The following is a 25,422-nucleotide window of genomic DNA, read 5'->3' on the forward strand; positions in this document are numbered from 1 at the left end:
CTGTGAAATGAGATCATGTTAGATTAGCATGATGAAGTTATGCATGTGTTATAAATAGGACCTGTACCTAAGTAGGCATGCAGCCACGTCCTGAGCACTATCTTCTGATGCGTTATAATTTCAAAAGATAAACACGCAAAAAGAAAAAAAAGAAGGAAAAACACCCACAAATTTTGAAATAGTATATTCCGTTTTATACTGTGTTTTTCTCTTTTACTGTATAGGAACTATACCACAGAGGATATCATTTTCAGAGATATCTCTTATCCTTGCTGCCTCGTATTGAGTGGGAAATGTTACCAATTAATCGTCAAGTCCATTGCATAGGTTCTCTTTGAAAGTTAAAAGAGGCTACAAAACAAACGTGTCAATTATATAATGAGGTCGATTTTAGAATCAGAACAAGCAAGAGTAATGGAGTCAAATCCAGAGGCTTCAATTCGCACATCAAACTCTAGCGAACAATTTGCGCGCGGGCGCGCATATATATATATATATATATATATAACTAAGGAACAAGTGGACGGCGTCCGTGACCCTTCCACATACTGAAAAATAAATGAATAATCAATTTTTTTAAAGGTGAATAATCATAATTAAGAACAACGTATCTTTCTTAAAAAAAAGAACTACATTATCTTTTTCTTTTCTGCCCTCCTCGTTATGGTATATAATTTAACGACGGAGTCAATGGGTCTTTCAGTTTCATGCTTAATAATGTGGAATCTTAAAATTTCCACGACAGAGAGAGTAAATGGTACTTGTTTTTTTTTTTTTTTTTTTCTATGGGACTAAACTTTTCTTTATATATTCTTTATGCATATGGATGAAAGACATCTAAGATCATAGGATCTCCCCAGTTTCAGTAGGCTCAAATAATAATTGGTCCCTTGCCCAACTTTGTCTTGTTGCAACCTTGTGATGGTTGGGGACATATTCCTGAAAAAAAAATTAAACAAATGAATAAACAAGTTCACTACTTGTTACCTACCTACAAGGCTACCATACAATTTAGTTTTCTCGTCCTCTTCAAACATGATGACAATCAGCATGTCTCGTGTAATATCGTACCTCCATTCTCTTTATGAGTTCTTCTGCTGTGTCTGCTATGACTACAATATTCCTTGCAGAGTTGTCTATAAAACCCTCTTCCACTCCCTTGTCAAATAAGGACAGCAAGCTGTGGAAATACCCATCTACATTCAACAAACCCACCTGCAGATTCACAGTTAGAATGACAATTTAGCAACAAATTAAGGGAGAAAAAAAACCATATCCATAATTGGATTAGATAGGTGTTTGTTTCATTGAAAAAGAAGCCTTTCTAAATGTTTCTTGCTTTCCAAGCTTCAAGTTTTAATGATATCAGACCGTCCGATTGAGGAAGGGTGAGCCTCTAATCCTTAGGCCTAATATAATTTATTTTAGAGGCATAGTATTTACTGAGATTTCTTGAATTCTTAATAGACCTTAAGACTCTTTAGTAGGTGTATTATTCATTCATCCAACAGGAGTTACTGAGGATAATCTTACTGGTTTATCATGTATTCCTAGTTGGGACCATGCTATCACCTCCAGCAACTCTTCCATGGTTCCATAGCCTCCTGATCAGTTAGAAACTTTGGTTGAATCTCTATAGATGTGAAGTTACTGTAAGAATGTTTAGAGTATGGAACTTTAATATACCAGGAAGGGCTATGAACGCATCAGCATGTTTAGCCATTACTGATTTCCTTTCATGCATATTTGCAACTGTTTTCACTTCTCCAAAAGTTTCCCCAGATATCTAAATTGTAGGCTTTGATCAGTGCAAGCCTTTCATTATGAATAATTCAGATTGAAAGAAGCACATGATCATAGTAATCAAGGATGAAAATAATGGTACCTCAAGAGGCAGCAGAGCTTTAGGAATCACACTAACAAGGAAAAAGACAAACATTGAAGTTCATGAATTAAAGGGAGTCTAATATAATTTTCTATATTAAGAAAATTAGAAAATAATACCCAAGAACATGGCGACCTCCCTTTAGCACAGTTTGAGAGATCAAACCCATTAGTCCTAATCTTCCTCCTCCATAAACTAAATCAATCTTCCTTTCAACCTATCAAATCACATAATAAACAAAAATACATGCAAGAGTTGTACAAAGGAGAAGAAGTACTATACTCATGAATTGGCAAATAATAGTAGAAAAAGAATTACCAACAATTTACCAAGCTCAAGAGCTGCATCACTAAATGAAGACTTATATCCAACCCTGCTACCACAGAATACACATATTCGTTGGAACCTTCCTTTGTGCTTATTTTCTGGTGACACCTTTACTTCTTCCATCCTTCCAATAAAAGTACTAGTGGTGGAAGGAAGGAGGGTAATCCAGAAAGAAAGAAAGAGGAGATATTTAGCTTTTGGGTAACAGAAGGAGACACCCCTTTTTAAGAAAGAACACAATTGACAATTTTATCTTAAAGACACCATTCTGCCTCCTTGAAAAGAACTTGGCTAGACAAGACCCCTCTTTATCTTCTATTATTCTTGTCAACTCTCTTATCAATCACTATAATAATGTTATTAAACTAAGTTGACCAATTTAACGAGAGAAATTATGTTTGATTTTTATTGTTTTTAAAATTCTTTTGGATTAATGAAAGTTTTGCATTGCAAGCATTTTAGTCTCTTTCGCATTGTGAATACATTAGTCTCTGATCTAATATGTTAAGAGACACTCATAATCTCTAAAGAATATAGAAGAAAAACTGCGCTGACCAACGACCCCACCAATTGTGTACAGTATGCTGAAATTGAATTACCGTGCAGGGAATGTGTTTGTACTACAATTAAATCAAGCTAGGCTGAATTTTAGAAGCAACTATTACCTTGATTCAATCAAATCAATTATATTTAGTTCGATCAACTCTTTACTTATGGTATGGATAGTGACAGTTTTAGAGATAGTGATAACATTTCAGCCTAATTGTTAATTATTTTAATTTATCTTTTATTGTTTGATTAAAAAAATAAATAAAGAATAGATAGATGATTTTGGTCGTAATTGCTGGATCCGTGATTTAGCTTTGTCCATTTTCGCAAACGTCAATGGACTCCCTTGCCTCGTACGGACAAAGACAAACTCCTTACGACATGGATAAAAAGGTAAACAAATTTACCAAATTACTTTTTCAATTTTTGTGTGGTGTTCCCCAGCCCCCTCTTCTGTTCATAGAGTAATGTGTTTGCTATACACCTACACACACATATAATCATTGAGTAAGTGTTTGCACTACATACATACACAATCATATATACACGTATAAATGTGTCACTTCTTTTAGTGTATTATTATTGACTAAGTTTTAATCTTGATTATTGTGTATAATTGTATCATGTACAAATTTATAGTTATCACCATTTTTACATGTAGGGATATATCTAGTGAGAACCTTTTTTATGTGTGTATTTTAAGAGTATAATTCAATTAAACTAAAGTTAAATATGTGGGTCAATTTAGTTTACACAAGTCAACAAATAAATAGATCCGAGTTAGATTGACCTATGAAATAAACAGTATTTGCAATAGGTGATCCATATTCATCTCATACTGGCTTGCAAGTTGGTGGACTAGGTCACAAATCTAAATAAAAATATTTAAAAATCTAATTAAATTTTAAAAATTGTATAATTTTGTTAAATTATAAAACCATAAAAAAAACTAACTAAAAATATGATATTTCATCATCTAAGTATCAAATAAAATATAAAAAAACTTAATGTCTTGAACATCAATCAACAATAAATAATTAAACACCTGATATATAATAACCAAATATCAAATGACTAACATTCAAATTTCAAAGACCTCAAGTACATTAATTTTTTTTAGTTTGCGAAAATAATTAATTTAGGGTTTCTTTTTTTAATTTTTGTAAACTATTAGTTAATTTTTTTAAAAATAATATGTGGGCTAAAATGGTTGGTCTGCAATCCTATGAACCAAACTCAGTTAGGCTCTTGCTATATACACTCCCATTTTTCCTAAGTACACCACTTACCCCCTTCTCTTTTCTACCTCTCAATTACCCATTATACCCTTTTCCCTTAAAGACGTACACCTTTTTGCTTTCTGGAAATGTATTTCCAGAATTAAATATACCTATTTTGGAGATACAATTTTTGAAATGGTATATGTGTTCCAAAAAGATATTTCTGATGATAATACTTGCCTCAATCAAAGTGCTTAAGAGTCGTTGAGGGTTGAGGACTAAATTGTTAACAAACTTGGATTTGAAAATGAATGAACACACTTAAAGGAAAAAAAATATCATCAAAAGTTTTACTTTACAATTAAGGTGTAAAATAGATGAAGTTAATCATAAACATACCTTGAAATATAGTGTCACATGAAGGAAAACACAAAATATCGTATGTTATTGATGAAAACACAATATTATATAATGAATATATGATGAAGATTGTTTAAAATTAGGATTTAAAGAATAATAAAACAAACAAACATCGGTATAAGATAGATGTTTATCTTGTCAATGAGTTTTTATTTATTTCTCCTCAATGATCTTAATTCCTGAGTGATATTTTATTAAAAAAAATATATTTATTCTAGAAGTACATCTTTGAAATTATAAATTATAGTTCCAAATATATATTTTCAGAATAGGTATATTTAATTATGAAAATATATTTCTGAAAAGCAAAAAGGGTGTACATCTTTAAGGAAAAAAGATATAATGAATAGTTGGGAGGTAGAAAGGGGGGTACGGGGGTGCACTTAGTCAAACGGTCTAAATAGCAAAAGTCACTCATCTAACTTAGGGACTAACCCATTAAGTCCATATTTAAATGGGCTAAGATAATACTGAGTTTTAGTTTACTCTGCCCACAATTTAAATGAGTCAACACTCAAGTGACTCCACACGTAGACCAAGACCTATATAATTACCTCCCATTTCCTGGTGCATATTGCCCGATATTGGACAATGTGGAGGTCCTCCATTGCCAAGCCACTAATTATACCGGTGACTGTGAGCTTTGATCCCCAATGCCCCAATGTTCAAATCGAATACTATACATGTGGATAAAATAAATAAATATTGATAATTAGTAGTATATCTTATCGTGAGTGGTTAAAATTAGAACATACAAGTCACATGATTTTTAAAAATACTCAATCACGATTCATGATTATCTACGCATATGATTATATGATTCAAATTTGTTTCTCTCACTTTCTTTTATGTAAAAAATAAAAAATAGTTTTCTTCATGATTACTATGCATGATTATATGACTCATTTGTTTCTCTCACTTTTTTCATACAAAAATAGTTTTCTCAACATACGCACACAAAACAAGAAATCATGGACAACTGCAAAAATTAAATTATTTTAACGATCGATTGTATGTCTAGTAAATTATAGTTATAATCAGTTTTCAAACAGTTTATTTTCTACCGAACAGTTGATTTTGTGAAATTTTAGCTGTCCCAAACATGCTTTTGTTATCAGGAAAGAAAACCACTTTTCTTTTAGGAGGCTGTCATATGCAGCTTTCAGAAATCAATGTGCTTGGTAGTGTTGTATTAATGGTTAGTTTTCCTCAGCTTAATTGTAAGCAGTAAAGTATGGTGCTGGTTTTTGTGGCTTGTGGTTTTGTTTCTTGGTGATGTAAACTTTGTAACCAAAAGAGGAAAAAAAATTAATATTCAATGATTACTCTGCAAATTTATTTATGATAAGTGTCTCCAAACAAAAAGCACAATAAAACACCAGACTCCTCCTAAGCTCTTCTACCTTCATATATACTTTAAGAAGGAATAAGGGCAATGGAAGGTGGCAAAAGAAAAACAAAACTAGTCATTTTGTGTCACCAGCTTCCATTTGCAACCATCCTCTACCATTCAATCAATGGGGTGCGAAGGGTAGAGCTCTAAAATTTATCTTTTTTGCATCAAAATGCTACCGTACCGAAGAATTTTTTATTTTTTTTATAGGCGTATTGGAGAAATGTTTAGAAGCATATTTGATGATGGATTTGAGAAGGAGTTGTTTTTGTGTTTATGCAGTGCACCTAAATGATATGATAAGAGTGTAAAGTGTTTTAGAATATAAGCAAGCAATTTGCATTTATCAAATGTGAAAGATACAAAGACACTGCTAAAATCAATGTTGGTGGTATTGGCATACAATCAATTGCCGACTCATGAATTTATTGGCATCACATTTGGTCTTTCTTCTCATAAGACCAGTGAATCTTTGTGTTAATGTGAAACATGAGCCGTGGAATCATCAACTGGGTGCCAGTATCTGTTGAAAAACCAAACGGAATCAGCCTCGAAAGCAACTCCGTCTTGATTTCGGTGCCAGCTGTAGTGAGCATGAGTTCGGTTCGTTATGTCAAAAATGGCATGTCCAAAGCTGGCCTCTCGGAATGAAGAATACTCTGGCTGTGGTTCTGTCATGCTGCAGCTCAAATGTCGTTTATATCAGACTTAGTGGCATAAAAGTAAGAAGAAATGTGATAAGACTCATCATGTTACATATAATGAACTTACTTGGTTGCTAAACCTTCAAGGTTTCCTCCATCACCAATGGTTATATATACAGGAGCTGATTGATCTTTTACAGGAGCACAAAGACCATTTACAATATTGTATGCAACATTGGAAACACGCTCCTGATACATAGTAGCTCATCAATCAGACAAATTCAAAAAAGATTATTGAAGTATATTAATTGTGCAATATTTTTGTAGTTTATTTCCATCTTAAGTTTTTAGGGACAGAAACTGACATTTACTTGCATAGTTATCTTTTCAAGTTTGAATGCAACAAGCCTAATGATACAAGATTGATACAGGTGGCTTTCAGAAACATGTAGTAGAAATTTCAAATGAGGAATTGAAGTGTTAGTAGCTTAAGAAGCCAAGTTTTAGCACTTACAGATCGTTCATAGGCATGAACATGACCAGCAAAAACAACATCAACCTTGTACTGCACAAACCAGGGCTCATACATTACTCTCATTGTTTCCCCTTCCATATAGTGATAATTGTAGCTATTATACCAAGGTGAATGCATCAGAACAATCAACCAAGGAGTCTCTGTCCTGTTAACTTTCGGTAGCTCCTCTTCAAGCCATTTATATTGTGGTGTATATTTTCCTGAGAAAATGGAAGATTATTATAACAAAAGAGATATCACTTTAAAAAAACAGGGATATCACAGATTATGTGCATTTAATCCAAGCAGTAACAGCGGCAGAAGAACGCAATTTAACTTTGCATGGTTACACAGACAAACACACAGATTATTTAAGGCAAGTGTTGTTGGTCAAGGACTTAAGGACACCAACATCATTGAATGAATACATACACACACACATATATATATATATAGAGAAAGAGAGATCTAAGAACTGAAATTTTTCAGTAAAATTTGATCTTTTCTAAGTTATATAGGTAATTGCTAAGGTGAAATTATTACAAACAGAATCATGTTCATCTGAAATCATATAATCAGCCAGTGTTCTCTACATAAGTATGTATCATGCAAAAGACATATCTAGCATTACCATATGCTGAATATGAGGCCAAAACAATGATGTGTGCTGAAGCTCTCTTGATAGAATACCAGAAGGGTGAAGTACTTTGAGATGCTTTATAAGGAACATGGTAACGGTGGGTATAAGGTTTGAAAGGTACGGTTTCACCCTACAACAAAGCAGTGATCCATGTTAAAAACTTATTTACTATGATTTGGACTAGGAAAATGCATTACACGAAGGCTAGAATTCATTGTTGAAAAAAAGAAAAGAATGAAAAGTTTCTCAGATAGTTAAAACAAAATAAAGTTAATTCTTATGAGAAGCTTACAATTTCTGGGGCAAAATCAATTTCATGGTTTCCTGCAGTCCATATCCATGGTTGATAAGCAACACTCCTTTCTGTAAACCTTCCCCAAGAATCCCACCTAACGTTATCATGATTTGGGTAGTTATCCGCATAAGAGAGGTCTCCAACAAACAGTACAGTTTGTCCTTTTCTTGGGTTCAATTCATAGTGAGAAAGAGTCTTATTTGAATCAAAACTCTGACCAAGATCCCCTGCAAATAATGCCAAACCAGTTTACAGCAAACATATTGGCCTATTTGGGCATATGCATATAGCATTATGTGTGCATGTTCAACTGTTCATGGTGATAAAGACCGTATAGCTGCTACAACTATCTACATTATGAGTTAAAAGATACTATATAAATCTTGTCTGTACAAAAGCAATTATTTCCAACCGCCCAATGCACGGTGAAATTAAGAAACCACCTACTTTTATGACAACTTATCAACATGAATATACTTGTATCAAATAACAGCTAACATAGCAACCCCAAGTTACTTTGATAGAATATTAATACACTTACCTATGAGACCAAATGTGTATGGCACATCAGGACCAATTTCAGGAGGAGTCACAAACCAAAATTGCCGTGTTGTGTTCCCAAGTCCAACCTCATAGTAGTATTTGGTTTTGTACTGCCCCAAAAGAAGCACACATATCAACAATTGATACACAAAGCAAAATGCCCTTTTTATTTTCTTTCCCAAGCTTCTAGCTTGGCATCTATCTGGACAATAAACAGCATAGAACCAAAGTAATGGAAAAGATAATTACCTCCAAATTTCTGATGGTGGTGTGGTGTATAAACCCAGATGAGTAATTGAAGAACCTATAAGTAACAAGTTTTCCTTCGGCAATCTTCTTCTTGTCACTGTTCTCACTCCAGTAATGCACTTCGCTCGACCCCGGTTCATCCACTGTCACCCATGACACGATCACTGCTTTCCCCACAAGGTCACCTTGCGTTATATGAACCTTAATGCATAGGAGCCATTGATTCAAATCAAAGAAAGAAAAAATCCCAAAGGGTGCAAAAATGTAAAAATGTTGAATTTAGAAAGAGAATTGGTTAAGCACAAAGCATAGATGTAGCTCTATTGGTGTTTTTGGTGCTATGCTGGTATCAGAACTGAAATTTCACTTGGATAATATGATGATAATAAAGATTTCTATCAAACATCATCTCAGATTATCAAAGTGAAACTCTAATTTGAATTGGAGAATGGCACACAAGCATAAAACTGCATCTAAATTTCACTCATTGGTTAATGGCAAGTACAGAACTTGATTCACTGGGCAGCAAAGCATCATTAACCACTTCCCTCTCTACTCTAACAGAAAACCAGAATTAAAAATGAAGATAGTAAAGAAGAAGAAGAGAAGGGTAGGTAGGTACCTGCTGGGGAGCATTATAACCAGGAGGAACAGCAAAGACATCGCTGTCAAGTGGCATATCCACTGTCTTCTCAACTTTCCTAATGAAGGGGCTGCTTGAGCCTCCATTGCAAACCACGCAAACACTCAGAACCAAAGCCAATGCAAAGAGACCCTCCACAACACCCATTTTGTTTTGCTCAAAACCCGTGATCCAGGGTCGCCTATTTATTATTCCAATGCACTCTCTAATCTCTATGATAATAAGTACTATTAACTGTTAATGAATGGAATGGCATATGATGAGGAATATTCACATTAGAGGTCAACGAGACAGAGGAGGGTCCGTGAAGCAAGCAACATTTATCATCGTTTTCTTCGAAAGACAAAATACGATTGTGTTTACGTTAATTGCCAAGACTCAGCAAACAAACCAATGAATATTCGGCTTCAGTTAAGTTGAGGTGGTGAACTGATTAAAATAATGATAGAAAATCAACAATAATGATATAATATTCATGCATATAATCTATCTTCTTTTCACGTCACATCATGTATGTATCTTTCAGTTTCGCTCTCTCACTTACTTTTTCTTCCATCTCATACGAAAAAGATTTTTGTTAGAAATTACAATGATATGGCGAAAAAGTTGACTTTGAATGCACAAGCCTAAATCGAAGCATATGAGGAGTGGCGTTCAGACCATACAAGTTGCCCGAATGGGCCGGACAGCCCCAGTAAAGACCTATGAGACACTATTTCCATATATGGCGTCAAACACTTTGGAATCTTTTTTATTCATTCATTACATTTTTCAATGTCATTTTGAAAAAGAAATGGTCATAGTCAAATGAAATTATAGGCCAGTGTTATTTCATAAAAGTTACAAAATGTTTTGATTTATCATTGGTTTTAATCGGTGTTATGAAAATCAATTCTGTTATCGACCGATTGATTCAATATATATATAGATATAGATATATATTTAATATTTTTAATAAAATATGATGCATTCATATTTTTATATTTTAAAATTAAATTTATTATCATAATTAAACTATAAATATTATATAATTATTTATTATTATAAATTAATTTGTAGGTATTAAAATATCAAAAAAATGTACAACCCACGTTAAAATTATGAATATTATCATTAGATAATTAAGAAAAACTCTTATTTTATAAGATTAAATATAAAAATTATTATATGAGCATGAACAAGTCCGGATAAAATATATAAAACATATAATTATTAAATTATATCATCATCAATATGATAATAATTAGTTATTATATATTGTTAGCAAGATAAAAAAATAATATTATTATAATATATTATATATTATTCAATAATTAACTATTTAATAATTTAATATGTTATAAAAATTGTAGAAAAAATAAAATTCTTAATGAGGCCAACACGGTCGGTGACTATGTTTTACCAAATTCGACTAAATTGAGTTGTTTGCATTTTCGGGTCCCGATTGAACCAATGATCAACTAAGCCAGTCTAATTTTTATATTTTAGTCTTAATTTACTTTTCTTTTATAACCAACCACGCGAATCAATGAGTAATTGATGAGTGATATTCTTCTATCTTTTTTTTAATCATGTTATTGAATGACTAATCTCCATAAAAAAATTTGGCTCATCACCTTTAGTTGGATTCTCCTTGTCCAACAACTTTTTTTTTTTAATTCACAAGACTCAAATATGAAGCTTTACTTAAAGAGATTCAATTTAGTACTTCTTAGACCAATCACTTATTGTTTAACTAGTGATTTCAATTTTGAATTCTAAATATATATGGAGTTCAATAATTACGTTAAATATTTAGAATTTTTTTTGTCGTCTATAATAATCTTAAGTGATTCAAATATGATTACATTAACTGAAAGATATGTTTAGAGTTTAGACTTTAAAATTCAACTTCTCTTTCTTTTAACATCCACCACAACAATTGTTTTCTGGGATCCAAATCATCTTTAACCCAATGATAAATAATCCTGTGGCATTTAATATTTTCAAAATACTAGGGTGTATATATTTTTTGAACATATAAAAGGATAAACTAATAAAGTTGCGCATATTTTTACTATATTTGGCAAGATATTTAAGTTAGTTTTTAGTTTTTTTTACTAATTGAAAAACTTATTTGACTATTTGGTAAACAAGTTTTTAGGTTATGTTCAACAAAATTAATTTAAAAACTAGTTGAAAAGTTAGTTGGAACGTAAAAAACTAACTAATAGCCGAAAACTGAGAAACTAACTTATTAAATTAAAAATATTCGATAAAACTAGTTGTTGAAAAGAAATTACTTATCAAATAGTCAAATAAATTTTTCAGCTAGTAAAACAAATTATAAACTAGCTGAAATGTCTTGCCGAATATAACCTTAGTAGCTTCTAGTTTTTTTATATTTTATTCCACTTTTATGATAAATATATTTCTTTATTTTTCTTGTTACCTTTTTTATAAAAATAAATCATGATTTTATTTATTTTTTTGTCATTTTTTACATTTTTCAATTTACTTCAATTATTAGTTTTACTGAACACCTTTAGTTTAATAAAACTAGTTTTTTAGTTTCTAACTACCAGTTTTTTAATCTCCAGCTAACCTGGAGTTAGTTTTGTCAAACATAGTCTTATCTTTAAATTTTATTCTCTCTTTTTTTTTTAAAAAAAAAAATCTTTAAATTCTCAAATTTAATAATGACATGCGAATATTTTTTTCTAATATAAATGTTGTTGATTTATTTTTTTGGAAAAACAATGCATGCCAATGATTAATTTAAGAAATTGATGGTAAGGCATTAAATAATTTTAGATTTTATTTGATTTTTCCACGATTTAAAAATTGTATGATGAAATTAATTATTATTTTTCTATTATAATCCTATTTCTATTTAGTTCTTACTTATTTTACAAAATTACCTTAATATCAAATAATAACTATTAAATACTCTTGTATATATACGTTCATTGTCATTCATATATAAATAAATGTTTTTCTTTTATCGAAAATTTCTTTCTTTCGTGTTAATTTAACTAATACTTTAGAGAAAATTAATAAAATTTAATCAAATAAGAGTGGCATTAAACCCGGACGAACGTTTTATCAGAAGAAAAAAAAAACAAAAAACACGGATGAACGTCGGAGTTAGAAGTTTGAAGAAAGGCAAGACTAAGAAAACTACAACTCCTTATTTTAAGTTTTTGGAAATTCTGTTTTTAATTGTTTCTTGTTGGGTCACATTTAGGCTGTGTTGGGATGTGTTGACAGAAATAAAAAACCGAAGATGAAAATGACCGATGGAGATTGATACAAAAGAGTAAAATTATAAGTGGTACGTTCATAGCTTAAATTTTTTTTATCTTACCTCGTTATAAAAAAAAATCATTTTTTGACAAAAAAAAATATTATCTCTCACTTATTTCTCTTAAATTAAACAACACAACATATAGTTTTATTTCTCATTTTTTAAATTATCCTTATTCTATTTTCATCTACCTCATTTGTTTCCTCTAAACCAAACACATTCTTAATGTTCTCATTGAATAAAATCTGAGTTGTCCTAAAAACAAAATAAATCAATAAAAAATTAAAATTAATAAAAATTTACATTAGAAAAATGTTATTCCGAGGTGTAATTTTACATTCTGGAATAAGTATTCTAAAAGGTTAAAAAGGTGCATGGAGCAACAATAAAAGTGCAACAAGTAATTATCATCTTTTGATAAGGGCTATCAAATTCCTTACAACTTGAGTCCCCATCCGAATCTGAAGAATACACACTCACAAGCCCTTTAGAATTTTTTTTAGCGCTCAGTAAGATTTTTTTTGAGAATGTTATTTTTAAGGTTTAAATAGAATTTTCTCTGAAAAAAGAACTTTGCTTTCTTTATTTTGTTAAATTTGCAATTTTGAGCCTTATATTTTAAAATACAGATATTTAATTTTTTATTTTAGATAATTCATAATTTTGATCTAATTTTTAATTTTGTCTATATTTATTTTTTCTCTTATACTTTAATTGATTAAATAATTTTTTTGATAGTATTTTAAATAAATATATTAGTTCTAGCCTTCTAGGGCTCAATTAAACCTAAATAAAAAAATAAAACATAGAAAAATTGAGAATTTGATCAAATTTATAAATTTTCTAAAATAAGAATTAAACACCTTTATTTTAAATGAATGGACCAAAATTATAAATTGAGTAAAATAAAAAAAATCTATTTAAGCATGATTTTATCACAGAACATGGAACTTTTAATAAATGTTTAAAGAATATTAATTAATAGCATAAAACTATTGGTATTTGGTAGTATCTTTATTATTAGTACCACGGATTTATAAGTTAACACTACTTGAAATTTGTGCTAATATAGCATTATAATTTGATATTACCATTTTGAGCGTGTTGATAAAATAACATAAGGTTGGTTCCACTTAATACAATGATATTGAGTTTGAGTTATAAGTATATAATATTTCATTTTTTCCCCCTAAAGATGAATATATGATTGCTTTAAATATTTGAAGAAATTGTCCAATGTTCATATACTCAACTCGAACGTAATATCCTATCATAAAAGATAATTATTGTCTTTGCAAAAAAATATTATTAATTGAAAAATGTTATACAAAAACAACATTATAAAGGTGTTTGCACTCCAAAATTTCCTTAAAAATTATATATGCAATAATTTTGTCATACTTATACAAGATGTACTACTTGGTATAATAGTTCTATTATTTGTTCACACTCATTTGTTCATGCGTTTAAGCTTTGAAATTATTAATTTTTTGCTTTTTCAAAAGATTAGATATTAAGTAAATGTGGGAATCAATTTTTCATAGTTGAATTAAAAAAATATATGAATCAAAATTTAATAATTAAAAAATGGAATACACATCAATATTTTTTTATCCATAATTTTTTTTTTTTGAATATGATACCACAAAATGTACAATACTCACGCATACTCATTAACAAGTCAGCTATACCCCTTGTTACATCAACACCCTCTATCAACACTTTAATTCCACATATTAAGTGGGTGTTTGCTTGTGCTGTTGTGCATTGTATACGTACATTAATCAAAACAGAAGAAACCGTTCTTTGACTTCAAAAATCCCTTCTTTGGATATTAGTGTATTACTTTTTCCGTATTACATCATCTATCACTTTTATAATTACAATTTTTTGAAAAAGGTTTTTATTTTAAAAATTAAGAATGCATTACTTATTTTTTTCAAAATATATTTATTTTTATATTACACAAAATTAATTAATTTGTAATATTTTAGTTAAAGAAAATTAGTTTGCTACAATAGTTTATATAATTATTAATAGTTTTTTAATATTTAAGACAAACGAAGTTGTCATTCGTGCATAAACATCTGAAGGGAGAACCAGAATAAACGTTGTTTTGGTCGTACAAGCATATTATATTTGTCCACACGTGTCATGCCTACATATATATATATATATATATATATATATATATATGTATATATATCATTTGAATATGGAAAATTATCAAATTATTTTTCTCAAACCGAGGGATTCTGTGTTCAGACGAGTACCCCAAAACCTGAATGCAAAAATCGTGGTATTCAGCAAAACGACGAGGACTTTTTCTTGAATGATATCAACAAAAAGAAAATCGGTTCAACATTTGAACCGCGTATATAAAATAATAATGCAACTGAAATGAATACTGAGTCAACATATATATACTCCATGTCAATATGCAGCTGAGTAGAAAGTCTACACTGACATTGGGGGGTTTGTTCACGTCTGTTACAAGAGAAAGAGAAGTCCGCACGTACATACATATTCCTCACACGAGATGCAGCACAACTTTTGTGACAAGATATACTATTATATATTTATGAGCCAATAAGCAATTTATCACATTTTTGTTTTGTATCCTAATTTAAACTTTTACTCAATTTTTAACGCTCAAAATGTTTGAAAAAGAGATTTTACTTTGAATTTTCTGCATCTTAATTTATTATAATATTTTTTTTCCAAAATGTTTGAAAAGTAAAAGATAATAGTTTAAATCTTGTGCATAAAAATGAATTCTCATTAAGAAAGCTAATTTCATCATACTTGTAAATGCTTTTTTTTATTGTCTTTCATTAAAAATGGCTACATATGCAGTACTCCTTAAACAAAAAGAGAGATTTTTTTTTATTTCTTTCTTTCCATTATACTATTATTTATTTTCTCTTCTCTTCTTAACTCTCTTTTAACTGTTAACAAAATTAATGATAAATAAAATTGTTAAAAAAGTTATACAGAAGTGATGTAAAAAAAATAAAAAAGGCAGAGAACAGAAAAGACTAGTTCAAATGTAAGTAGAATCGTTCATTTATTATATTACTATAAGCAAAACCCATTTGAGGAAACCGCAAGTTGACCAGGGTTGGACAATAGTTGAGCATGATCAATTATAAATACACACTGCTAGAAGCAAGTTTCAAGGTACAATTAAAGCATACAGAACTATCATCTTGGTAATTACGATGGTTTCATGTTTTGATTTTTTTCTTTCACTGAACTTTGGCAAAATGGCAAAGCGTTTCGTTTGGAGGACTGATAAGCCTCAAGCTGATCTGCCTCAGACACCAAACTCTCGTAAGCTGAAACCCTTTTCCTGCTATCATCATTTCAGTCCCTTGTTGCAAGAATTATTAATTAATTAGTTAGATTTCTTGAATATCAGTTTCAAACTTCATTCGATTTTTATTCTGTTGAAAGCAATTAAGTTGGAGAGTTTAATTAAGGAGATAGATAGCATTAAGTATATATGTGTTTTAATACATTGAATTCAATTAGAAATTGAAATATCTGTTTGCTCCTGTGCAGAAGTAAGAATTGTATCACGAGACCTTCCACGGGGGGGCAATTATTAGTTGTAACATGCAGATGCAGATGCAGCACATCAGTTACTGTATATCTCTTCAGATCGATGTGATAATATATAGGTTACTTAAGGTTTAGTTTCTCTGTCCCAGCCGGTTAAGTTTTAGAGAATCTATAGAAGATAGAAGATTTAGCTCCTTAATTATTGATTAAGTGAAGTTATATCCTGATGTTTTCTCTTTCACTTAGGGTGTATCAAAGTTGTAATTAAACTGTTGTAACAGTATGTTAATGGTCAGTTAGCTATTATGAATACAAGTAAAAGTACGTAGTTTTAATTAGTCGAGCCATTCCAACAAGCCCCAATTAATAAATGTTTTAAACATTAATAATAAATTAAATATGGAACCAGCCGCATGGGACTATTTTATATCCAACAGCGCTAGGATTAAGGATATATGGGTTAAAAAAAGGGCTAGAAGGATATACGCATGCACGAATCACACGACCTTCTTTTCTTTCTTTTCTTTTTTCTTTGAAAGAAATATTGGTTAAAATAATTGGAAAAATATAAAAGAAAACTTTATGCAAATCACCTTTGGTGAGACTGGTGTGGCTGTGACGAAAAATGATTCCCAATATTTACCCTTGAGAATAAATTATAATTTAGAAAAAAATTTATATACTAATAGTGTAAAAAAATTTACACAATCATTCAATCATAACTAATTATTTATGATAAGAGATTTTTAAAATAATTCAAATGATAATTTATAATTAAATGATAATTTAAAATATATAAGTATTAAACTCTATAATTTAAAATTTAGTTAAAAAGATAAGTTATAATATGAATTTTGCTCCCACTAATTTATATATGTGAGTACTGCCTCACAATTAAAATTTTCTAGATCAATGAGTATGAATTCACTTTTTTTTATTTCCCTCCTTTCCTATTTTTATCCTACTAAACAATTCACCACATTTCCCTTTTTATTTTCCTCTCTATTTTCTTTCTCTCCTCTCATATCTCCCGTATTCATTGTTATCTAAGGACTTTTTAAATCAGCTATTGGCAAATAAAATCAGCTAATCAAACGGACTTTTTTTTGGGGAAAGCAAACGGACGGTTTGGAAACTAATCTGGTAGAGAGAACGATTCTGAATTTAGTAAACATAAAGTCTCTTATACATCACTAAATGATATTTAATTTACTTAGGTGCCTCGGATAAAATCACTTTTTAAAAGGATAGTTGTGAGGAACAGAGAAAAAAACTAATGTTTCCGTATAACTTATTTATTAATCAATGCAAACGCTAAGTAGGCTGGAAATTGACTATTTCAAAATGGAAGAACTGGTGGATTCAATTCTTTTTCTTTTCACCAAGAAAGTTTCAACTTTCAATACCCGCGTACAGTAGACTAAATCATTTTTTAATCTCTCTTTTTCTCTCTCTCTCTATATATATAACAAACAATGGCTAGCTATTTAAATTGACAACGTTATTGTGCTTCTCATTTATATATATGGCAACCATTGACTCAGTTTCGACGCGGAAGCTAGCAACCAAGAATAATATTGTACCCACATTTCCCAGCTGATTGACAGAAGAAAATAAACTGACAGGCACTACACTAGGACTTGGTAACAAAAGTCAAACACCGGGCAAAAATTAAATTAATTAAACAAAATAGATGAAAAGCAAGCAAGGAGCACTTTTGGAATATAAAGGTAGCATTAGCATTCGTTGAGTACATACATTTGTGATGGCTTTGACTTCTAAGAGTAAGAGGTGCTCGCTTATTTGGTTGATTCTCTTTCTTTGTTTATTGTTGAGTTCATCAACCAAAACAATAGCAAGGAACCTTTCTGGTTATGCAGCAGGTAAGTGAACCGCTCCTCTCTCGTTGTGTTTGCATGCACATGAAGAAATTAATGGAAATAAGTAATGTTGTGTGTTCCTATCTATGTATTCAGATGAAAAAGGTCCGTGTAGGAGACTCCTTGGCATTGGCAGAGAACAGCATCCACCATGTAAAAGGGGAAGAATTATTTTATAAGAAAATAGAAATAACTTGAGCACTACCCCCATAATTAATCTTTTTCTATTTTGTAGTGTTTTATAGTTCTAATTTAAGAGTGTAGCTGTAAGGCTTTTAAAGTGTGATAAGATAATAGAGTATACTGATTTTGCATAGATTTGTTATTGATTTCGAAAAGATAAAATAATATTTTGAAAATACAATTTTCAAGATTGGTATTCTTGTACTGGGAAATCCTCATACTTTTTGACCTTTTTTTGTTACATGTCAGGTTCTTACGAGTTACGAACTCATAACCCATTCGGCTTCGCGCGTGTTTAGGAACTCTTACTCAGAAAGTCAATTCTCCTTCTCGTTTACTTTCTGACCACGTTTTCTTTCTTTTTCTCCTTCCCACCCGAACGTCATCACTTATCACATTCAATTCTTTTGTTGTTTGAAATGTATGGAGGGGTTCAAGTTGCATGCAGGACCCGTAGCAAGCGGAAAATTGAATCTGTGTCTGGAGCTTCTTTGAAGCGTGAAAGGGTATCTGAACGAGGTTTTGATTGTTTGGGAGGGCATGCAGGTGACCCTATTGAAATCAGTGACAGTGAGGCTGAAGAGGGCATTAGGCATTCTGAGAAGAAGAGGTTTCTGGTTCAAAAGGAAAGCAAGCGTGAGGAGGGTAAAGGCTGTCCTGTATTTGTTGATAAAGTTGAAAACTTTGGCAATGATGACTATTCTTGTGTACCTGAAAACCGGGTAAGTTTGCCGGATGAGAAGGAGCATTGCGTGGATAAAAGTGGCTCAAATGATGATGGATTGATTCTTTTTTGTTTTTAACGGAGGGTGAGGATTGTGCGACCACTGGTGAAGATTTTCAGGTTGATTATGGTGAGAGTGATTGCTACTCGAGCAGTGAGGACAGTGATTCTTCTTATGACGATGATGATGATGATGATGATGAGGATGAGAGAGGGGGGGATACAGCAAGACGGTGAAGGAGAGGGTGAGAAAGGTGGAGAGTGAAACTGAAAGCAGTGGATTGGTGCTGATTGTGCTAGTGCGACCTCTAGTAAATCTGAGATTTATAAGCAGGAAGCAATGAATGCTGCACATAAAGCAAAGAGAGTAGAAAGTGTCAATGCTGATGCGCAAGTCTTTGGGGAGCACTGGAAAAGTTCAGGTTGCTCTATGAAGAGAAGAGATAGAGGTCATCAAAGTGTGTCATTGCCGAAAAAGACAGAATATTCAACTGTGATCAAGAAGAATCTTGATGACCATGAAGGAAAAGAGCATCATGGCGTCAAAGGAACAGGCAGGAGGAGTGTTTCTCTTTTGCCAAAAAGCCAAGAGAAGATAGGAGATTCAGCTAAAGCTGTCATAAAAAAAGCCAGGAAGGGAAGAAAGCATTAATATGGCTTTATTAGCAATAAATGTAAGAAGGCAAGGGTGGTGGATGATGAAACTGGTGATAGAGATGAGCTGCATGAAGTTCTAAGGATGCCATCTAGAACAATTAACCGATGTTTTAAATTATTTAATGAATTCTTTTGGGGCAAGAATGATTCTGTTAAAGATGATTCAAATTGGTTGGAAGAAAAGGATGATCATGTTGGTCAGGGTCAGACTCAGCCATTAGTTTCTAGGGAAACAGATTCTTTGAATTGGAACTTTATGAAGAAAGAACCTAGTAGTGTTTAAGAAGGATACTAGTGGTAGGGTGGCAGAATGTGATTTTGAATATCTGAGCTCTTTTTGAATTCTTTATGAATGGTTATCAAACAAATTGTTATTTATATGAGAGGAAAAATCATTAACCAAATCTGCGGGTTGATAATATTGGGACAAACCAAGCAAGAGAAAATGAAGAAAATCCAGCTTCGCAGTGCAAGCACGACACTATTTTTAATGAGGAGATTGGGATATACTGCAGATGGTGTGGTTGGATTGCCACTGAAATCAAATAGATCACGCCACCATTTGTAAGCACAGTTTGACTTTGTTTATAGAAAACTAATTTCCTTAAGTTTAGGATGTTAAGTAGACTTTGTTATTGCCACTTTTAGTCCTAGTATCTTTTCACTTGTGAACTTATCGAGAGAAGAGGAACTCATTAATGAAGTTGACTGGTCTGGCAATCAAAAGCAGAATAAGGATGCCATACGTATGGTGAAGTTGTTTTCATGGTACAAAGAGAAGAGCATTCTATTAATCAGCTACAATTTGTATGAGAAGTTAGCTGGGGCCACATCTGAAGGTGATGGGAAAAAAGAGAAGAAAAATAGCAAGATGAAAAAAAAAAGAAGAAACGTGCAAGGCCAAGGGAGTACATTGAAAGTGGAGTGGGAAAGGTTCTGTGTGACTATCCTGGTTTGCTAGTACTCGATGAAGGGCACACTCCTCGGAATCAAAATAGTTATATTTGGAAGGTTCTTTCTGAAAGTAGAACTCAGAAGCGAATCCTTCTTTCAGGGACACCTTTCCAAAATAATTTTTTGGAACTTTAAAATATTTTGTGCTTAATGAAACCATCTTTCCTGACAGCATACCGCAAGAACTCAAGAAGTTTTAAAGTAGACTAATGCAGGAAAGGAAAGATGTGAGCTGGGATTGGGAACCTGATTCATCTGGAGATACAGCTGATGAGAAAATAAACCAGCTAAAATTGCTGATGAATCCCTTTGTTCATGTTCACAAAGGTAACATTCTTCAGAAGAACCTTCCTGGGTTGAGAGATTGTGTGCTGGTTTTAAAGCCAGACATTTTGCAGCAAGAAACTCTAGAGAGCATTGAATGTTCTCAGATTGCACTGAACTTTGAACACAAGTTGGCCTGGGTCTCTGTCCATCCATCCCTATTCCTCAACTGCTCTCTGTCAAAAAAAGAAGAATCTGTTGTTCACAAGGATAAGTTGGAAAAGCTTAGATTGAACCCTTATGGAGGGGTCAAAACCAAATTTTTGATTGAGTTTATAAGACTATGTGATGCAGTTAATGAGAAAGTCCTCGTTTTCAGCCAATTCATTGATACCTTATGCTGAATTAAGGACCAACTTGAGTCAGCCATCAACTGGTCTGTGGGGATGGAAGTGCTGTATATGTATGGCAAGCTTGACCAAAAGCAAAAACAGTCCCTCATTCAATGTTTCAATGATTCAAATAGCCAAGCAAAGGTGTTGCTTGCTTCTATAAAAGCATCTTCTGATGGCATTAACTTAATTGGAGCTTCAAGGGTCATGCTTCTTGATGTTGTTTGGAATCCCTCAGTGGAAAGGCAAGCTATTTGTCGAGCATATAGACTTGGACAAAAGAGGGTTGTTTTCACATATCATCTTCTTGCACAGGGCACCCCCGAATGCACAAAGTATTGTAAACAAGCAGAAAAGAACCGGTTATCTGAACTTGTTTTCTCAAATAGAAATGCTGAAAGTGATAAGCTCAAGAGTAGTGGAGTAAGGTTTGAGGATAGAGTTCTTGATCTCATGGTTCAGCATAAAAAACTCAAGGATATGTTTGGTGAATGTCTGGTTCAACCAAGGGAGAGATATTTGGAGACTTTGGGCCCCTGATGCTTTGATTATTGAACTTCTGTAAAGTTATATCTGATTGAATCATATTTTTTGGTTGACAGTAAAATGTGAGCAACGCCAACTGCTAATGGTTGAATATTGAAGTTCAATATTGGCTCCATTGTTTGATCATGCATGTGTCATTTTGTTTGTTGCACAATGTATTTCTAGAATTTTTTAGTTTGATGTCTGAATCTTATTTCTTGTAGGAAACACTCTGGACAGCCAGCACCCGAAATGCAATTGTAAACCCAATTAATGGATTTTGAACAAGGTTTGGCCCAACTAGAATGGTCACACTTTGTTGTTGCTGTAGCCTGAATATGTTTACATAGACTTAAGAACCATAGATTACAGAACTGTTTATGTAGCAGTATGTTATCTTTAAGAAGTAAATATTTCTTTCTCATCCACCTTTCATGTTAGTTGCTTGCATCATGTGGCTTGAGATAAACAATCAGTTATTAAATCATACCTATATTTAAATTTTTTCTTCTTCCATTTCAATGTCAAAAGTTGCCGGCAGTTTCTCTAAATGCACAAAATATGCAGCAAGCTAAGACATCAATATACAATGGGAATTTTTTCACTGTTATTGGACTCGGTTTGCAGTTCATGATGCCTTAGACAATGTGACTGTCTTGCAGTTCTAGCCATATTAGCCCAACCTAACTAAATGCTAGTTGATTTAGCTTTTCATACTGTAAAAAATAATTTAATTCGTGAATTAAGTTAATTGATAGACATTGTGGAAGAAGCAAAGGTTCAGTCTTGGAAGTGGTTAAGGGTAAGACATAAAGGTTTGAAGTACTCCTTAGCAGTTTGGTTATCAAATCCAACTGCATGCCTTGGAGCAACTTTCGACTAAGATATGAAGACTAGAGCAGGCGACATTCTGATTTTTGTGTTGACAGTGAAACAGATAATTTGTAGGCAGAGGCGGTACAACTCAAATTCTAGCAGTTGGTCTCATTGTAACACTATTGACTGTGGTTCTGAGTTTATTCCTAGGGGAGTTGGATAGCATGCAGGGAATTAACAACACTTTTGCGGGTTTGAGGAGGAATGTGTGAATATACACAGGAAGGAGTTTTCTTTTTTATTTTTGCTGGTAGGGAGTTCAGTCATCAGTGATGCTTTTACTGTTTATTGCTAGCTATGTATGGATCATAGGATCTTTTACCACTGAATTGGATTGGTATGACCACACACCTTGAATTAACTGGTCGTTGTGTCCCTTTCCTAGATTAAATTGATGTTACGAATAAAAAAGAGAGATTAAATTGATGTAATAATCTCAGAATTTGCGTATCAAAACTTTTCTTGCTTACTTTTTTTTATGGCTTTGAATACATTATTATTAATCATAATCAATACAAATCCTGATCAGGCTTGAATTTGACTTTTTCAAAGTGAATTTGATGACTTTTTCTAAGTGGATGCAATTCTTTTCCTTTTCACTCATATATGAAGTTGGTATATATTATGTTATTTAATCAAGTACATCTTAAAATACATTATACATGACTTACGACGTACATGGCTTTCATGCGGACTTGTTTTATATACTATATTTTATGGCAACATTGTGGTTTTCATTTATGGCATCCATTGACTTGAGAAATTATTACATAATTTTGAACCACCACCACGTATTTATGGTCTGAATCACTCTTCATGCAACATACAATTTAGATTTTCAAGTTAGGAAAAGGAGTTAAAAATACTTGACAATACCTAATTAGTGTAACCTAATGATTGGTTAGAACTATAATAATTCTAGTATATATATGTAATAATTTTTCCATTGACTCGATCAGTTTACTTTACCCGGAAGCATTCAAGAATAATGTACACAAATTAATTTCCCTGCATTTGATTATCAAATTACTCCCAAATGCCTGCATTTGTTAAGTTGACAGAACAAGGTAGTCAACTCAAACACCACGCCAAGAATATTAGATTAAACAAAGTGATTGAAAAATGAAAAGCAAGCAAACCACCACCGATTTTTAGATTATATAAAGCTGCCATGGGCTGCAGCATACAATACATACATTGTGGTGTGCACAAGACTAATTAATGGCTTCTAAGGGTAAGACTAGGTGGTCGCTTACTTGGGTGGTTCTCTTTGTTTGTTTGTTGTTCAGTTTTTCAGCCAAAGCAATAACAACAAGGAACCTTGCCGAGTAGGAGAGTCCTTGGAGAAAAACAGCGCCCTCCATCTCCATGTAATAATAAGAAGGGAAGAATGACTAATGAAGTGGGTCAAGGTCGCAGGAACCAGGCGAGGGATAATCCACGTTGCCACAATTATCTCTGATCGATCTGCAAGCTGTTGCAATATTTGTCAGATGTCACTGTTTGTTGGTTATTTAGTTCATGCAATTTGTCTTAATAGAATTTCTCAAGGAATAATTTTGAGATATTGTGATCAAATTTAAACCTTAGTGTACTTTCTATGCAGCAGTAGTGTCCCAAGTAGAATAACTACGAATTTGCGATTTGAAGAGTGCATTTTGGTGTGCACTTCCTTTAAGCACTATAATAATTGATTCAAAAAAAAAAAATCAAAACTTAAGTTGAGATTGTAAGTAATATCATAATTTATTAGTATAATACTGGGTGTATCATAACTAAGAACTCGCTCGTTCTTAAAAATTATATTAATCGAAACACTTTCGGAAATTTAATTTTGAAATGCATTTCTCTTTTGAAAAGTCAATTGTAAAATGCTTTATAAATTACTTTCAGATTTTTAATTTCAGTTAAATATTGACCTTTTAAAATCATGCTTATTTAAAATTACTTTAGAACGACATTGAGACTTTATTAAGATAATATACCAATATAAACATTATTTATAGTGAAATCGTAAAATAAAACAAGTATAAAACTTAAATTAAAATATATTTTACAATTATATTTTAAAATAAAATATATTATTTTTAATATAATATCATGACATACAAAATTTTATTTATTAAATAAAAATTATTATAAAGATATGATGGTTGAAAAAAAATCATACTTTAAAGAAATATAAGATACTAAATCTGGATGAAGCAACCTAAAATATAACCTAAACCTGTCTTAAAAATGCATCAAGTATAATTTCTGAATTTGAATCCGTCCAAATCAACTTAAGTCTACCAGATTAGTGGGATAGGCTAAGTAATGCTCACCCTTAATTGACAACTCTCCAACCTACAAATTGAGAAGAAAAAAATTATGAAAGTAGATTGAAAGGAAACATTATAATATATTATATATATAACTAACTCAAAAGTTGATACAGTTGTGTAAAGTCACATTGCATTTATATGAGTGAATTAGAGAACACCGTGATTTTTTATCTAGGACACAAAAAATATTATATAACTTATTCATTTATGATCTCAAACAATATAAATTCAGCACTATGAGCATCATTGTGACATTGTTCACCTTAAGTTGGGCATGATATTTACAGATAAAGTAATGATCGAATTAAATATATGGTTGTGCTTGTATTGCATAATTTTAATAATAATAATTTAGTTTATTTAAACAAAGATAATACAGGTTAATATAATTTTAGGACCTATTAAAAAAATTATTAGAAAAAGAACATACTAGTCGATCGTTTAAAGATGAGTCAAGTAGAAGACTTAAAT

The 25,422-nt window shown here is 31.7% G+C and overlaps 2 protein-coding genes, 1 long non-coding RNA gene and 1 pseudogene across 4 annotated transcripts; 2 read left to right on the forward strand and 2 right to left on the reverse strand.

The window, feature by feature from the left end:
- Window positions 1-556: 556 nt before the first annotated feature.
- On the reverse strand, window positions 557-2,503 carry LOC114425043 (cytokinin riboside 5'-monophosphate phosphoribohydrolase LOG1-like). Of its 2 annotated transcripts, none has more exons than XM_028391777.1 (7): window positions 2,215-2,503; window positions 2,005-2,102; window positions 1,886-1,916; window positions 1,687-1,786; window positions 1,534-1,604; window positions 1,072-1,215; window positions 557-939 (listed from the first exon to the last, which is right to left on the reverse strand). In XM_028391777.1, the coding sequence occupies exons 1-7, from the start codon at window positions 2,230-2,232 to the stop codon at window positions 844-846; spliced, it is 558 nt and encodes a 185-aa protein (XP_028247578.1). In that variant the 5' UTR covers window positions 2,233-2,503; the 3' UTR covers window positions 557-843. The 2 variants fall into 2 exon arrangements, with proteins under 2 accessions (XP_028247578.1, XP_028247577.1); XM_028391776.1 differs by having other exon boundaries at window positions 2,204-2,503.
- Window positions 2,504-6,106: 3,603 nt separating this feature from the next.
- LOC114425041 (purple acid phosphatase) lies at window positions 6,107-9,624 on the reverse strand. Its single transcript, XM_028391772.1, has 8 exons — window positions 9,302-9,624; window positions 8,680-8,880; window positions 8,429-8,540; window positions 7,885-8,114; window positions 7,584-7,722; window positions 6,953-7,173; window positions 6,566-6,687; window positions 6,107-6,473 (listed from the first exon to the last, which is right to left on the reverse strand). Exons 1-8 carry the CDS (start codon window positions 9,467-9,469, stop codon window positions 6,272-6,274), a joined length of 1,395 nt encoding a protein of 464 aa, XP_028247573.1. The 5' UTR covers window positions 9,470-9,624; the 3' UTR covers window positions 6,107-6,271.
- Window positions 9,625-15,771: 6,147 nt separating this feature from the next.
- LOC114367488 lies at window positions 15,772-16,510 on the forward strand. The gene is made up of 2 exons (XR_003657222.1): window positions 15,772-15,941; window positions 16,173-16,510. It is a non-coding gene; the product is annotated as an uncharacterized LOC114367488 (long non-coding RNA).
- A 1,139-nt stretch (window positions 16,511-17,649) lies between these two features.
- Window positions 17,650-23,096, forward strand: LOC114367399 (annotated as a pseudogene).
- Window positions 23,097-25,422: the final 2,326 nt, after the last annotated feature.

Source organism: Glycine soja, chromosome 9 (assembly GCF_004193775.1).
Source record: "Glycine soja cultivar W05 chromosome 9, ASM419377v2, whole genome shotgun sequence".
In the NCBI taxonomy this organism is placed as follows: domain Eukaryota; kingdom Viridiplantae; phylum Streptophyta; class Magnoliopsida; order Fabales; family Fabaceae; genus Glycine; species Glycine soja.

What these genes read in the sequence shown, in the direction of transcription:
- LOC114425043 (XM_028391776.1), bottom strand. Translation starts at nt 2,335, where the DNA reads ATGGAAGAAGTAAAGGTGTCACCAGAAAATAAGCACAAAGGAAGGTTC. An exon ending in TTGAGCTTGGTAAATTGTTG is followed by an intron (nt 2,103 to 2,203) that starts GTAATTCTTTTT and finishes GTGATTTGATAG; the next exon opens with GTTGAAAGGAAGATTGATTT. An exon ending in AAGCTCTGCTGCCTCTTGAG is followed by an intron (nt 1,787 to 1,885) that starts GTACCATTATTT and finishes CCTACAATTTAG; the next exon opens with ATATCTGGGGAAACTTTTGG.
- LOC114425041 (XM_028391772.1), bottom strand. Translation starts at nt 9,469, where the DNA reads ATGGGTGTTGTGGAGGGTCTCTTTGCATTGGCTTTGGTTCTGAGTGTT. An exon ending in CCACCATCAGAAATTTGGAG is followed by an intron (nt 8,541 to 8,679) that starts GTAATTATCTTT and finishes CTTTTGGGGCAG; the next exon opens with TACAAAACCAAATACTACTA. An exon ending in GGCCTCATATTCAGCATATG is followed by an intron (nt 7,174 to 7,583) that starts GTAATGCTAGAT and finishes CCATTTTCTCAG; the next exon opens with GAAAATATACACCACAATAT.